This window comes from Strix aluco, chromosome 2 (assembly GCF_031877795.1).
Source record: "Strix aluco isolate bStrAlu1 chromosome 2, bStrAlu1.hap1, whole genome shotgun sequence".
In the NCBI taxonomy this organism is placed as follows: domain Eukaryota; kingdom Metazoa; phylum Chordata; class Aves; order Strigiformes; family Strigidae; genus Strix; species Strix aluco.
This window is the reverse complement of record NC_133932.1, coordinates 607,195-623,807: the sequence shown is the minus strand read 5'-3', so window position 1 is coordinate 623,807 and position 16,613 is coordinate 607,195. Positions and strand designations below refer to the sequence as shown.

Sequence of the window (16,613 nt, the reverse complement as noted above, 5' to 3'; positions counted from 1 at the left end):
ATTGGCACAATCACAGTTTATACATCTGTTAAGCAATTCTTGTATTTAATTCATTTTATCAGTTACAAAAATATGCAGAGATAAAATCTTATCCATAGCTTTACTTCTTAGCTCATCAACTTCATTCAGGATCAATGCCTTTTTCTTATGATTAACTGCAAAGCCAGAAATGACAGTGCATGAAGAAAGCTTGTTCGAAGACTTTCTGTGATCACTGCTGGATCTCACATGAGCCCTGGCAACAGCGAGCTTGAAACATGGAAATTTGACTATAAGCACAGGATTTCTTTCTTTATCGAACTCGGCAAATAAAACCCTGTGCTTTGTTTGGCTCAGTCACAACAGGAATGGCTGACACCAAAATGACATGTGGACATCACTGATGTTTGCCAGTCCTGGATTCTGATGGCCAATCTCCAGCCATGGCTTATTAGTCATCAGAAGATAACACTATGAAAGGCTTTAGATGCAGAAACCTATCTCTTTACAGGCCTTCTAGTTCTTGTAAGGTGTAGCTGACGACTCACTGGTTATTATTATTTTTACTTATAGTGACTTTAAAGTAAGACTGCTGCAGTCAAAGCAACACATTGAGCACAGAACCAAGGCAAAAAGTGAAGCACAAGGCCCCTCTTTCACAGAACTGATCGTACTTCAGAAGTCGCTGACTGCCTAAACCCTGTTGGTAAATAAAATTCCCAGGATCTGAACCAAGACAGATCTGCAAAATCAGTCATGCCACCACTTGATTTATCCACGGGCTGCTCTTCTTGTGACTATCTCATTTCGTCAGCCTCCAAAATAGAGAAACTGCACACAGCATACCTTGGTGCTCTTCCCGCTCCCTTACCTCTTGCACACTTCTGTACTTAGCTCTGCAGACAGCTCAGACCGCCGCCGAGGTCAGAAGCACGGCAAGCCACACAGAGGCCCTGGCAGCACACTCTGCTTTCAGCAAACACCTGGGAGGGGTCTCTAACTCCTTCTGGATGTCCCACATTTGGATGACAAAACACAGGCCGGCAAAAGCCAGCCTAGGCAGGGACTGTAACCTAATTACAGGCCTTGGAAACACACCCTGCCACCCACCAGGACGAAGCACCACCGGCGCCCGGCGTTCAATCACGGCTTCCGCCCAGCGCTGGGGGACACGGGCCTGTTGTCCTCTGCCACCGTGACAGATTTCTCGGCACACCCACTGCAGGGAGGAGTGTTATTAACTGCAGATGTTACTATTGTTCTGAGCTGTTGTGAAGCCTCTCTCTGCACTGTCAAATAAGTGCCACATTTTACCTCAGAGGCAGTGACAGTGGCTCAGCACATGTTCCCCAAACGTTAACTCGTTATGACAGCTGGGGCTATGGGTAGATGCTACCTACTTCCTGTTTTCTTTTAAACATTCTGGGGTTTTTTGACACATTTCTTTTTCCAGTGTTTTCCGATTCATTGTCACTAATAATACAGTCCTTAGAAAGCCCAGGAATTCATATGTGTTATTTGAGAAGCCTCAACAACTTTTAACCTAATCTTAAACCCTGATCCCCCAGTATTATAACTGGGTTAACAGAGCTGCTAATGGAACAGTTTCTCATTACACACAGGAATCATCATGGGGAAAAAGGCAAATAACTTTGGGTAGCTGGGTCTGACACAGTAGAAAACCTAATTTCTTCCAAGTTTTTTTAAATTGATTTAGTTTGAAAGGGATCATTTTAGACACTTTAATGCAAAGAGACAATGGCTGCAATTGAGTGGGAGTATAAATAAACGGCCTTTTTTCCCCTTGTTTCATGCTGCATGTTTATCAACAGAGTACATAGTACATACTCAGTAGATACACAAGTATTTTGACTAGAGCTGTCTGATATACAAGCTTTCCAGGTTATGAGCTATTTTGATTTCTTTATCTATGGCAATTACCATTTGATATCATTTAAATACTGCCTCTGCTTGCACTGGACCAGAATCAGCTCTGTTGTCCTCTTCCTCTCTAGTTGGATATACAGAGAAAGGGAGAAAACTTTTTTCATGCACTCATGAATATAACCAGAAGACAAACAAGCCCCGCTCTTCCTCTGCCTGGCTGCCCATTGCCTGGGGAGAAAGCAGGACACAGAGCAATCAAAAACTGCTCAACAAACCCTCTCTTGCAAACAAGAGGCCACCAAAGTAAAGACAGCTGCCCAAGGCACTCCCCCCTCATCACAAAATTGTTCTTGAAATTGTAGGGAATAATGCAATTAGAGAGAATGAAGTCAAAACACCTTAGCTCAAAAACTATGCACTGTAGTTCAGAGAGTGTGTACTTTTCACTGAAAACTGAATTTTTACTTAGCTTGGCTGCTCCCCAAAATCATAGCGGCTTTCCAGATCACATGTCAGGATACACTACCATCTTAAGCAGCTCAGCCAACTTTCTTTTCCTCCATATCCGAGAGCACAAAAAGTACCTTGCCCCTTTGACCATTCCCCTTCCTTGTGTGAATGCAGTTTTTTCTCAAATCAGCTCTGTCTCTGAACCATACTGCTCCCAGCGGAGGAGGACAGCACCTTCTTATCATCTGACAAGCAATGGCTTTCTCCTATTTTAGGTATAAACTTAAATCCAAATTCGTAGGAAATCTCTCAAAACTTCCCAAGCCCTCCCTTCCCTGAACTGCTCTCTTTGACTTTACTCTGGTACTAGTTTGATTTCTCAGAGAAAGGAGAGAAAGCTTTTACACTCTGATGCGTCATTAGAATACATGGCACCCCATCCAAACACTATTATTAATAATCTCCATGCAACACAGCTGTTTATACAGAATAGATGCAGCATGTATCTAATTTTTCCAGATTCTATAGGTCTGTGATCATGGTAATCTGTTTCCCACGAAAGACTCATCCCTCTATTTTCAGATGGATGAATTAAGCGAATGTCTACGTTTAGAACACAGAAAAACCAACAAGGCAGACAGACACCGGATGTACACGCATGAAACTGTAAAGCCTGAAAAAGACTTGGAAAAATTCTGTAACTGAAGTGCTACTGAAATATTCTGTACCTCCTGCCTCACTTCTGTCTCCATATATAGATATATATCCCATTAGTGAAATTCAATCCTGAAGGGAGCTGGCAACCAAAAGTAGTACAACAGGTTTTGACATTAAAATACAGCTCTCTCTTATACCTCTCTGTAATTTAGAAATGAGATTTAAATTGCATATAAGTTTTTCATAATAATGGGATCCTTTCACCTCTAGATATTTTTGCCACTGTTAAAACTGAACTAAATAAATGTGTAACTGTCATCTTCAAAATTACAAATGGAAACATGTATTAAAAAACCAAAACCCAGAAACTTACGTCCCATTTAGCTCCTCTGTTTTAGTCCATGTTTACCATATTAAATTAGATTACATCTACTAACAGGAATCCCTTGTCCAGTTTTCCATTTATTAAATATCCACTCCCCCCCGCCCAAAAAATTGCAATAAATAACATCCTCCTTTATTTATCTGTTCTAGAAAAAAGATGGGGAAAAGAAAAAACCCCACACTTTCTAGTATTTAATCATCTATGATACCATTACTTTTTGTCTGCCAAACTTAAACCCCATTTCTGACATGCATCTTTTTTTTTGAGAGTGAAGGAAGCAGGCAAAGTTCCATCAGCTCAAAGGGACTGAATATACGGCAATGATAGAAGATAAGGCTTTATTTAAGTAGCAGTAACAAAGGAACCAGCACGTTCCTTTGAAAGCAAAAAGATTTTTTTTAGTATTATGCTATTTTCTGAAGTGCTGGCGTCTGGGGAAAGGGATTCAAACTATTTAATAATTTTGATACACCAAAGTATTACAACTAAGGGCAGTAAGTCTTTTATGGCATAGTGATGTAGCACTCACAGTGGTGCTGGTGACTTACCCTTTCCAGGTACAGCTCTTAATTTCACTCAGCAATCTTAAAGACCTTTGTATTGAATTGACAAATCTACATAAATTAATCTCTCACAGAAAAAGGCCCACTTACTATTGGTGGAAGTGTGCTTGGTAGATCAGCTAATTAAAATTCAATTTTGAAAAGTTTTACCAAGGCTTTTTTTTTTTTTCCCTTAAGACACATAATCTTAATTCATAAAAACGAGTGTGCAAGGCACGAGCAGCGCTGAGCTGAAGACGCAGTATTGGTCATGACACTCCAGGTGTTTCAAGCTCAATTTGTACCTCGGCAAAAGCGCATCATCTCTGGTTCCTTTATAACTCTGCTCTCCAAATCTCAGTATGCTTTCCCTGATCACTTTGATTTGAGGATCTCCTTATAGCCAGAATAAATTAGTTCAAAATCCCAGATCACCCTTCCCGCTGGTATCAGGGGGCAGACAAAAGGGGACAATCCCCTGAGACATGCCACAAGGAGAGGCAGTTAATGATGGCTTTTACTATCTTTCTGTTATGTTAGGCCAGATTTTCAGCCAGGGCTCTCACTTCTGTTTCAGCCCCTGCACAAGAGGGAGTAAGGCAGCAGCAGCAGCATAAAACAATTCCAGTAAACATTTCATATAGGTAGAGGAGTATTCCCCAGTGTGGGAACTGAAGAACACACCTACAAAATTTTCTTGAAAAAGCACGTTCATGCAAGCTCTGGCACAAGGGGCAGGCCGACAGCACGGCTGTAGCACTGGCACAAAAAGCAGCGTAAAGAGGTTGCTAACACTTATTTTCCACCCTTCTGAGCAAGGCAGATTCCATCTGCTGGGAGTAGTTCATCAAAACTGCCATTCCCCTTGCTCTGGTCTGGGCAGCACAATCCGAATGACAAGGCAGACACTGCAGAGCTGCTCAAAAGTTGACAACAGTAACTGCTGGAGCTCAAGCAGCAGCTTTCAGACACTGTTTAGAGGGTACAAGAAAGATGTAAGATGTGTTTAAAGCTGTGGTAAGATGAAAAAGAGGGTTTGAGTTTATAAACAAAGACTTAGACAACTTCCGGAATAACAGAAAGAGGAAGATTTGTTTGAAGAGATGTTTTCCCTGTGGAGGGGTTTGAAGACAATGTGCATTCCAATGTGCACAAACCTCTGGGAGATAATGGGCAAACTGTAAGCACTACTTGGTAGACTGTGTTTTCCAAGTAAGTTTTTTTTCTGGTAGACACTGACTCACTGAAGTAGATACCTCATTATTCAGTCTCCTTTTACTAACATTTTTACCAGATACTTCATGAAGAAGTAAAATCAATGACAACTGTACTCTGACTTAACTACCCAGATGACATACCATTTCCTGAAAGTCAGCTTCTCGGAGGATTTAAAAAACAAAAGAAAAAGGGAAGAGAGAAAGAAAGAGGCTCCTGTGGTCCATTTGGAGCCAAAAATCCTAAATTCAGCTTTGGCAGCAACTCCCATCAGGGCTTTCCAGAGGGCTGCATGGGATTCCATTTTCTAAAGGTTTAAGAGCATGTCTCATTGTTAAATGTGATTTAGACTAATGAGCTTAAGCATTGCTAGATGTGCTGCTTCATGCTCTGTCTTGTCCAGTCCACTGAGGGGTAGGGTTCTCCCACAGCTCCTGACAGATTTAGATGCAAGGGTCTGAAATACTGCAACCCCTGTTTCTACAGCTTTCTGATGGAGGTGACTGGCCCTGACTAGGAAAAGCAGAGAGCAACACACCCCTTGGCCCAGCAAGTCCGCATAAACCCTCCACGGAGCAAGACTGTACTAACAGGCTGGGCTGTGAACTTGAGCAGCACCCCTTCTGCTGCTCAGGGCACAATTAAGAAGCAGAGATTGAAGGAAACAGCACATTCTGTGGCTGCAACCAGATTCACCAGAGTCCATCTGTCAAAGGTTGCAAGCTCCTGAGACACTTTTAAAAGCAGATGTGGGTGCCCTTGACAGTGGCACGCAGCCTCCCTGTGCCACATTCCCTTCTCTTGCTCTAGTCCTTCTTGTTTCAGCGTGGAAGTCTTTTTAGGGGAGGGGAAGGTAAGGCAAACGGAATACTTATCAAAGGAATTAAAGTGTTTTATTTCATTTGCACTTTTGCAACAGAAAAATCATTTAAAAAAATTTGGGCGTACCATGGTATACTTGACCTAAATTCTTCAGTGCTGTTCCTACATTTTGTGAGAGAGTAGAAATAACTCCTAACTGTGTGAAATTCTGAACGTGTAACATGAAAATTGGTAAGCCTACTCACGAGCTGCAGTGTTTATTTTCTGAAAATTAAGTTGACAGATATTCTGATGCTTTGTTTTCTATTGACAATAGGTCACCACTCCACAGAAATAGCAGCTTGAAAGAGGAAGAGACATTTCATGTCACATAAGAGTCTGTGAACTTTTGTGTGGAAGGGTGGGGTAGGCAGGAGTGCAACTGTGGCCTAGCAGTTGTATTAGGTAGATGTTTCTGCTAAAATGTTTAGCATTATAGGAGTTCTTAGTTTAAGATTTCTATTAAATGACAATTTAAAAAAAACGTAACTCAGTGTTTTGATGCCCTCTAGCTTTGCAGGTTAGTCTCAGTACCTAGATAAAACCAATAAATCGGGTTTAAACAAACTCCAAACTCCTAAAAAATGCCCTGTATTCCATCACAAATTGAGTATCAAACCGATAGAATATGCTGTGCTAATTTGGTTACTTTTTCAGGATAGCTGAAAAAGGTACATACAACCTAAACCAAGTCATTCAGCCCACACGTGTGGCCCACAAACAGATTTTAGCACCAAGCTCTACCTGCTCAAGCTTTTTGTTGGATCAAGACCTCACTTTTTACCCATCCAAAGCTCCATTTAAGTCAAGAGAAATATTGTCTGAATTAAGGGCTAAGAAATGGATATGGACCCTTACTTCTGGCCAGACATTAGCACCATATAATTCCTTTGCCATTGTAATTCTAACCCACTACACTACCTGTTGTTTGAAGCTCATCTCACTACAAGTTTCCTAGGAATCAAATTTAGGAGGACACATACATGAATAAGTATGCAGCCTCAGGTAAGTTTGCTTTTGGATGATGGAATAGCACTGCCCCTCAATTTGCTTACATTCACCAAACCTGTTACTGAAACAGATCCAGAGCTCAGGGGAAAGAAGGAAAGGTCTGTGCTGCACGTTCTTCCTTCACAGCACACCTTTACCTTTGTTCAGAAAGCCAGGGAACCTTATTATTTCTGAAAGTATGTTTTCTTTTTTCTGAGCTTTAAGTGGATGGCAGTTATGACAAAACCTGTCAGGGTTGCTGCTGTGCCAGAAACCACGTAGGCAATTCCCAGGAATGGGTTACTTCCTCCGCTCCACACCACGGTTGAAAGAATCACATGCTTCCTTCCCTTGAATTTGGTAACAGGGAAATCTGGTAGAAGGCTGTTAAGGTTTCATAACAAAGTTTACGTTATTTCCAGGAGGAGAAAAAGTAATGGTGAATGCTCAAAAACTTGCCAAGGCATAAAGAGCCTGGAGAACTGCATTTGCTGCAAAAATTCCTTTAACTGATCTGTGATGTCTCTCCTATTCTGGGTCTGAAGACCCAGTAGCAGCTGGTGGTAAGAAATCCACTTCTTTTAGACACAGTCTGTGTGAACATGGAAATACTTTTTTTTTACATTATACATTTCAGATCCATAATTTATGTAACTGCTACTGTGTTAATTTGCTATGAAAATTCAGTTGAAAATGAGCCTTTTGGGCAGCTTACCATGATGATACTCCACACGTTCTCACTGAGGGGAAGTGCTCATCTCTACGCGATATGTTGCCTACCCAGAATGTTATACGATTTTACCTTCCATCTCCTCACGTGGAAGCTTTCAGAATAGAACCATGCTACAACATTAAAAAGCATAGCTCTATAGACTGAGAGAGAAATTTACAGTCATCTCGACACAACTCCTGCTGACAAAACAAGTGCTTTAGTCAGCAAAGTTCGTGCTGTTCAGTGCGAGGGTGCATCTTCACCAGCACAGAAGTTCCTGTCAGCACGTGGCCCAAATCCGCCCGAGGGCTCTGCTGACACCAGCAACCCACACAGCTCTCGACTGCGGGGGCACCTCTGGTGCTTCATGCGCCCCAGGAAGGGTATCTACACGTGTGATTAAGTCACTGTTGAATATTTCAGCTAAAACAACATCTTCAACCATCTCTTCCGGTTCCCACTCTTCAGTTTTACCCTTTATGTCAAGCTCCCATGTGCTGCCTCCAGCCAAAAGTGGCCCCCTCCAAAGTCACGTGCTGCTGTTTGAGTAACACGGCTTAACTCACCAGCACAGGCTACAGAAAATCCACCTCTAGTGCCTCATCATCCCCAAAACTAGCTCTTTCCATGGCCATTTAGTTTGGGGTGTTTTTCTCTGTTTCTTTGCCATTTTACTATACCAATCCCATCCACTTCTGATACCGTAACTATCTAATAGTCTCGGATAACATGGAAGGATACTATAGGAAATACGAAAAGTGTAATTCCCTGCTGGGAGGCCATCTGCAAACTGCCTTATCCGTTTGACACGACGGTAAAGATTTCTGAACGTAGCAAAGGCTGACACTCGCATCCAGATAATGAGGTCCTCATTCACATAACCGTTGTTCCGTTCATCTTCCTCGTCTAACAAATATACTGGTTTATGCCAGTAAGGAGGTCTTGCTGTCCCTGATGAAAAAGAAAGAAACCAGCAAAGACATACTGTTAGTACAAACAGTGACTAAGTTCTGGGCCTACTCATGACCAACACAGAATATGAAAGAGCCACAAGACTCTGTCCAGTATTGAAAAATTATATATGCTAGATAACACTTTTCACCCAAGCATCCCCACTTTCCTCAAACAGGAATAAACGGAGTTTAACAGTACCCAGGGGTTGTTACACATTAGAAACTTAGTGCAGGAAAACCAGTGACTTGCACAAATGAAAATACTGTTTATTCTGGATTCTTGCCTCTTCAGCAAGCAACGTGTTCTCTATAATGAGGAGCTTGCCTTCATTTTTATACATTAATTTATCCCTGTACAACCAGAAAGGTAGCTTTTTGCAGTCTAACAGCACAGCCTATGATATTTAGAATCTGTCATATGAAAACTACTTAGATAACTAACTTTTGCATATTGCATCCAGCACAGCATTGTCCTGATCCAGAATAGGGAACTTTCAGCCCAACTTCAATACAAATCAATCAAAACAAGGAAACAGCAGCTTGAAAGAACTAGTGACAATGGCAGCCTCACTTGTCTCACAACTGCCTGAGAATCTGCAAAGCCATGAAGAAGGAAAGATGTAACATGCAATTCTCTGTCATAGATGTTTTCAATAGCAGAAAATAAAGTGACTGCATCCTTGCTTTCTCTGGACAGATTGTTACAAGGAACTATACAGAATGGCATTGATGTGGGCTAACTTCAGTCTTCCAAAACCTCTTTCTCCCAATTTCTATGGTCAGTGATTAAAAAAAAAAAAAAAATAAGGGTGATATTTTGCCTAAATCGCTCTTCTGCTTTCAGTCACCTTCTAAAGCTGCTTCTCCAACCTGCTTTGGGAGGTATTTCTCCCAAAGTCAATTTGTCTTAGAATGGGAGAGCCTCACACAGCACAGGGGGGGTAGGGAAGCCATTGAAAAGTAAGGAATACCAGTGGAATCCTTCTTACCTGCAAATGCAGAAGAGAGATTGTATGATTTTGGATTGCGAAATTTCACATTTTTATCTGTCCACCAACTGTTTCCAGTCTTCAGCACTGGTACTTGAATAGCAGATGAGTTAAGATTGTAAAAAAGATCAATAGTATCTGCAGGGAATACGAGAAGCAATGCATGTGAGTAAAAGACAGTCATTCTAATTGCCAGCATGACTAACAAAAACTGCCCCACACTGAAGCATATTTCAAGTGAATAGAAAACAAAAAAAATCCTGGGAAAGGTTTTGTCATGACTGTGGAGAGAGCACTGTACATTCCACAAGAATTTAGGTTCCAGAGCCTTAGCACTTCTGAAGTTTTAAAGCCTGAACACACTCCTACCAATAATCCTGCTGAATCCCTGTGTAGAAATATGTGCAAGTATCTCATGTCCATCAACTCCTGTGTGACTAACTTCTTGGCAAATCACTTCTGGAGCTCTCCAGCTAGTTACAGAAGTTACTCTCCTAGTTAGCTTTCCCGAGCATTTCTTTGACAGTTGTCCTAAACTGATGGCTTTACTATATATATAACATGTTTGCAGGGACCAGGGGAGAGGTGAAAGCACAATCAAGGGAATCCATGACCCTTTGGAGAAAATTTTGCTTTAGTTTTATGATAATTAGACCTTGTCTACCAACTTGGACATGAACACTTCCTTCAATCAAAAACCATTTAGTTAAAATTGCGCTTAATTGTGTCATCCTGTTTTGGTGGGCAAAAAACACTTGTTTTTATCCACGATATTTTCCTACTTAGATTAGTTTAACATAAGGCAAAAGCATTATAGATCTCATTAACATCTGTGTAAACACCTGGGCAGCCACTGAGATGACGGGCAGGGATAGTTAGATGATATGGATGGGGCGGGACTGCTTTTTAGGAAACACGAAAAATTCAACTCAACTGCATGAGCATCAATGAAAACATTCTTTTTTTTTGTCCTGCTACAAAACCTGTGTTCACACAGCTTCTTAAGGCTCAGACACACTCTTCTGAGTAAGTGATCATTCTGTGCCCAACCACCTCCCCAGCTGTTTGTCACTAGTTTGTTAACAGGAGTTGCAATTCTTTGAGCTTTGCCTGATTAACTGCTGGTCTGACTGCTCCCTCACCGGCTAGCCTGGGTTAAAAACCTTTCCCATGGCAGGAACTTGGCCATCTTCCTCATTTTACAAAACAAGATTAGAGAGCAATTAGACAACCAGCTAAACTGCCAAAAGTGAATGAGAAGCACCCTCTTTCACAGCAGAGGGACAGAAATCAGCTCCCAGAGTGGGGATTCAGCCATCGGCCCCTTCCCCCACATCACCAGCAGCTGGAACCCTTCATCACACCATGCACTAATGACAGATGCAAAGGCAGACACCGAGAGGTTCACCCTCAGCATTTTAAAATCTGACTGTCCTTAGTTCTCTGCATTCTGTCCTGCAGCCAGGGCTCCAGAACAGTGTGGGCTGCATGCAGGTAGCTCTGCTGGCCTAGGTCTGAGCCCAGTCCAGTAAATCAGACTTCCAGGAGAGCAGGTGAGTGCACAGGCAGATGAAAAACAAGTGTTGCTGCCTCTTCACAAGTCCTCTGGTGTGGGTGGCTCAGCTGCTTGGAAACAGCTGCTGCATTCCCAAAAAGTGCTGCGTGAAACAAGCTAAAAAAGCAGGGAGGGGGGCCAGGCAAAAAGGATGGGGTAGGGGAGAAAAGTCTGTAGAAGTTTTTTGTCTCCTCTCCTCCCATAGAAATCCATTCTGCAGTCTGCCAGTGTCACGGCTAGGAGCCCTCTAGGTTTCAGCCTCAACGTACTCACAGGCAGATTATGCCCACTCAGTTACTACAAACAAGATCAAACCTGGGATTAAATTGAGTAAGACTATGTATGCTTCCAGCATTCCAAGAACAAAATGCAACCACATAGATGCAAAGGTCGAAACCAATGTGAAGAACGTGTCACCTGCTTTTAAGCACACCACTGTGAGAAGGCAGAATCTGGGTTCTCCCACCACTGTACAAGAATGTATCTTTAGCAAGGAAATACACTAAATCTGTTGTATCATTGTTCTTTATTTCACCAGGAACTCAATTCCTCAGTCCTGTTGTATATTCACATTGAAGAGGGCCTTAGTAAATGAAAAATCTTCCTCAGTTTCAGAATGAGGGGCAAGTTACTAAACAGTAGAAAGCAGAGCCCCATATTCACCACAGTAGCACTGCCAAACAAAACCTCTTGTGGGAGAAAGACAGAGAGCTTGCAACATCAAGACTCAGCTGGATTGGGGTAGCGGAGTAGTTTCAAGTGGAAATGAGAGAGATGTGGAAGGTACCTACTTACCATTGAACATGCTGTTGGCAATAGCACCGCACGGAGCCATGGGCGTCCCGTTTCGGTAGGTGGTAAAAGGTGCGCAGTAGCTCCTCTGAATCTGCATTCAAGGTCACAGAACAGTCAGGCACAGAACTTGGGGGTTTTGTTTTGGTTTGCTGGTGTTAATGTTCTCCTCCCATTACTTCTTCTGAAAAGCCACTGAATAATGAAGTCACATTAGAGGTACATCCAACACGTGTGTAGCTGAGGAATACCCTTCATATCATGGTAAGTAAACTTAAGGTCTTCACCAAATTCTGCTGCAGTCTTGCAAACTCCAGACTACAAAAACTTCTTTGGGGATCTGCTATTGTAACATAGCTATAATTTTAAATGTTCCAGTGAAGCCTTGGCTTACCCTAGAACATCTCATTTTTCCTTCTTTTTAATTCTGACCTGGACTGCTTCAGCGGTGGAGAACAGCGGATGCAGTCAGCCACACTACTGCAGTTCTGTCTGGGGAAATCCTGATGCATGAAGACACAGCATGAAAAACAAAAGCCCATCTCAAATTTATCACATCTCTCCTGTGCCAGTTCATGTGAAACTATAAATCTCCGGGTTTAAACACAGAAATATTTTCAAGTAACTCTAATGAGCTGTGTATCTGATTGGCATAAAAGCCAAAAGCGGTTGCACCTGGATGCAAACAAGCTGACGGGGCACCTGGGGAAGCAGATGTACGGGGAACACATCTTGAGAGTTACAAGCACCATTTTATAGAAACAACAGATTATTATGGCACAATCATTATATGTACTGAGAGGACTGTGTGGACTGTGTGTATATTAAGAAGTGCTACTTCTAAGCCAAAGAAAACGTCTTTTAGATTTGTAAGTAAAAACCCTGAATGCCATGATTGCATTCTCCGATTTCCTTATGCAGGCCTGCTGCAGGTGATGCTGTATAGCCTCCTCTTTAGAACTCTAAATTGCATACTTAGAATGCTACATGATCACCTATTTCACCATAAACCTTTTACTGCTCCTTCTCCACTTCCAAAGCCAGATGGCAAAATAAAAGACTTAGAATAACTTAATTCCCTAACCCTATAATAAAAGCACAGCTTAAAACATTTCTGGCTAAGATGACTCAAAACACTAGAAGGAAAAGCTTTCCACAGATTTACTTGAAAGAGACAATATATTTTTAATCAGCATTCCTACAAGGTGCAGGTTTGAGAATTGCAACACTGGACTGACACCTTTTATTTACCCCCTCAATCTTCCTCTCTCACTAACTTATTAGAAATAAGGGCCCTAACAATCATAAAAGCAGAGACCAAACACTGAAAATCTGTACCTTCGTATTATTCCCTAGAGCCACGTTAACACACTCCCAGTTACGCCTAGTTAGCTCTCCGTACGGTCACAGATGCACCCAATGGAAATACTGATGATCTCATAATATAAAGAAGAAAACTTACATTTACATTTCGACCCAACAATTGTGCGTCACTTCTTGATATCACATATCGACGGTGGTTCTGATAGAAGTTTTGCAGGCCATAGTACATAAAAACGTCACCCTAGAATTCAAGGATAAATCCCTTTAATAAGGTGAGTTCATGCAGACAAAGAGAAATCCTATTACTTGCTAAAAAAGAGAGGGGAAGAGAGTACTCAATTCATATTTAAGTGTTGGTAACTACACCAAGCAATTACTTCAGCGGACACTGGCTAGAATCTAGTCTTTGCCCCAACTGAAAGTTTTAGTATTTTGGCACAAAATTAAACATACTTTAAGTCACCAGAAGAAACCAAATAGAAATGCTGGATTACCCTTTTACTCAAGATGGCACAGCTGGTCATGAACCTGCAATGACTATGAATAATTTCATGGAGAGAGACACTCATTTCCCATAAAAGAAGGTGCACAAAAAACTTCAACAAGTACCCATTAGCTCTTAATTCCTTCTGATTTTTTGAAAAATAAGGCTGCCTCTCACCAATTATTTGAACCCTTTTGAAAGTTTAGTCCTGTGATTAAAAGGAGATGCTAGGCAGGCAAATATAAGCAAGAAAGAGGATTACTAAATGATAAAAACCCTTTCAGTTAAATAAACATTGCATCTCAAACATCACTCTAATCTGAAGAATTACGGAGTATTTTAACAGCCTCTTCAATACTGAAGAACCCTAAAGTGACTATATAATTTAAATTGCACTGTAATTTCAAGGGATCATTAATGCAGTACTTAGCATAACATCTCTTTGGAGGAACATGAAGCCTTTTAACAGTCTCAGCGACATGACCCAGTAGTTTAGGACAGGAAATGAAAGATACTTTTCCCAAATGAAACTGCAGTGACATTACTAGACTTGAATTATTTGAAGGACCTTGGGGATTAGCAGCATAACCCTTGTAAAAAAGACTACAGGGGTTTACTTATGACAAACGGTCAGAGCTTCGGATTTCCTTCTCATTTGAGAGCTTAACAATGCAGTAACAACCAACTCCAGGCCAAGGCCAAGGGTTTGCTACATACTGAAAGAAAGAGATGCAGAGAGGTCACCTCCTCAATCAAACACCATTTCCTCCATCCCCATCAAATCCTTGGACATCTCCCAACCAAGGACAGAGGTAGCCTGCTCCTGATTATTTTTAACATGTACCAAAATTAATAGCAAAGTCAAAAGTGTAAAATTTTGAGTATTTCATGTTTTTAAAAAGCACAAAGAAAATTCAGTCAGGAGTTGAACAGAAGAAGAACAGAAATAGTATACTTTATCATTTAGGGATATAAGTGACAGGAGCTATTAAGCTCCTTGAGTTCATTTTTTGTATCCACTTACCAATATATCTTCTTTTAGTGTGAAATTAACGGAACAGTGGCATTCCTTATTCCAATTAGATGAATTTTCACGGAGTTTTGAACAATCTGAGCATTTATCTGAATAATCAATCTGTCAAAGAAACAAACAAGCAGAGATACTGTAATAAAGGCCATGCACACGGGAAAAGCTCCAAGACTTCTCAGAGCAGTTCTCTTGCAAGTGACTCTGGACTGCTAAAAACATTGTTAAAAATCGACAGAGGCAGAGAATCAGGACTTGGCCTCAATGAACATTCACAGATTTTATCCCTAGTTTTAAGCTGTTTTAGAGCCTTTTGCTGACTGTTGCAGAACCTCCACATCTGCTCCTCGGCAAAGGAGTGCTGAGTGAAGAACACTTCTGCAGCTTGGTCTGGCTGACCAAGTAATGCTTGACAAATCCCCACATGCGTTACGGCCCACCCCTCTTGAACAGCCTGGATGTAGTGCTGAGCATTGGCTCCAACCACCACATGTCTAAACAACCCTGCCTCCAGGAGGCATTTAAACATCAGGGCTTCTTGCATTTTGCCCCAGCAAACACATATGTTCCTCTAGTACCAAACGCTATCAAAGGGATTAGTTTATTTCCCCTCAAAGACCCAGGAAATAATGACAATGTGTCATATTACCAGCCAGTGGCTGTAATTACCACCCAGATTTCAGACATTACTACCCAGTGCTCGGATTTTATCGGTGATGAACCATCCCTGAGGATTTTCACAGGAATACTGGCTGCTGGACACACGTCCAAGGCATGAAGCTGTTGCTACCATCTTTATCCAGAATCAAAAATTCAAAGCCTTTTCCCTCCAAACATAGCCCAGTTTCTTCTTTGTGGAATATCTAAGAACACCACCTCCAAACCAACCTGGATGTCTCTGACACTGTTTGCGGACAGGATGAGGCAGACGCCCACAGCGAGGCAGAAGGCGCCTGTGAGGAAGAAGCCGGGGAGCACAGTCGCAATGGTCATCTGGGGCTTCCAAGCTGGCAGCTTCTGTTGCTTGAACGCGCTGTTATCCGGACATCTGGAAGGATGCGTCTCTCCTCCTTGCTGTAGAAAACTCATCTTGTTTTTCATTTTCTTCGTGGTGACAGGAAGGAATAATATACTTGTGCTGGAGAGTGTTTTAGCTGAGATACTGTCCTTACTGTTGGGAAACTGTATTGTTTGTTCACACCTGCATTATGGCCAGGAATTACTTATTAACCAGATCTCTCTCTTCCTCATTTTCTACATTTGTGCCTGGATCCCCATGATCAGCTTGTACCAATCAAACGATTGTGTACTTTGGTCAGGGTGTCAAGCTCCTGCCTCCTGGAAAAGCTTAAATGTCTGCTTTTGCCTGCCCCACAATTCAGTAGGATTTGTTATGTCTTATTCATTTGCAGGGATACTGCCAGTTATACTGGAATTTCTGTGCAATCTCAGATGTATTATTTCTTCTCCCTTCACTCCCATAGCTGCCAAGCTAACAGGCATGGCACACAATGAAAGAAGCTCTACTCCAACTGCACTGGATGCCACTGGGGAGGACTGCAGGTACTGAGACAGCACTGGACAGAAAACATTGCTTTGGAAGACCAAATCAATTTTCTTAACCTACTACATTCATTGCTATTGATTCAGATGCAAGATAAAGTTGTAAAAAGGTTAGGTGTTCTTTATCACGAAAGGTCAACTCATTCTCACAACATCTGAGCTGGATCAATGGCCTTCGAAGATGCTGACGATTTTGCTCACCTCTATTCATCTTGTCCTCTGAAAAAAATCCATCCATTCCCTACTATC

The 16,613-nt window shown here is 41.8% G+C and overlaps 1 protein-coding gene across 7 annotated transcripts in view; it reads right to left on the bottom strand.

Annotated features, from left to right (window-relative positions):
* LOC141915620 (cell cycle control protein 50C-like) overlaps positions 1-16,522 on the bottom strand; it is a 32,308-nt gene extending 15,786 nt beyond the window's left edge. For 5 of the 7 annotated variants that reach the window (XM_074807361.1, XM_074807344.1, XM_074807382.1 and 2 more), the window contains exons 1-7: positions 15,690-16,522; positions 14,799-14,909; positions 13,430-13,531; positions 11,971-12,061; positions 9,621-9,758; positions 8,420-8,629; positions 7,214-7,339 (exon numbers count right to left, since the gene is read on the bottom strand). In XM_074807361.1, the coding sequence (XP_074663462.1) occupies positions 7,214-7,339; positions 8,420-8,629; positions 9,621-9,758; positions 11,971-12,061; positions 13,430-13,531; positions 14,799-14,909; positions 15,690-15,902 (991 nt within the window). In that variant the 5' untranslated portion in view covers positions 15,903-16,522. Of the gene's footprint in view, positions 1-5,984; positions 7,340-8,419; positions 8,630-9,620; positions 9,759-11,970; positions 12,062-13,429; positions 13,532-14,798; positions 14,910-15,689 lie in introns of those variants that run through there. The other 2 variants (XM_074807335.1, XM_074807326.1) reach the window with 2 other exon arrangements.
* Between the last annotated feature and the right edge of the window lie 91 nt (positions 16,523-16,613).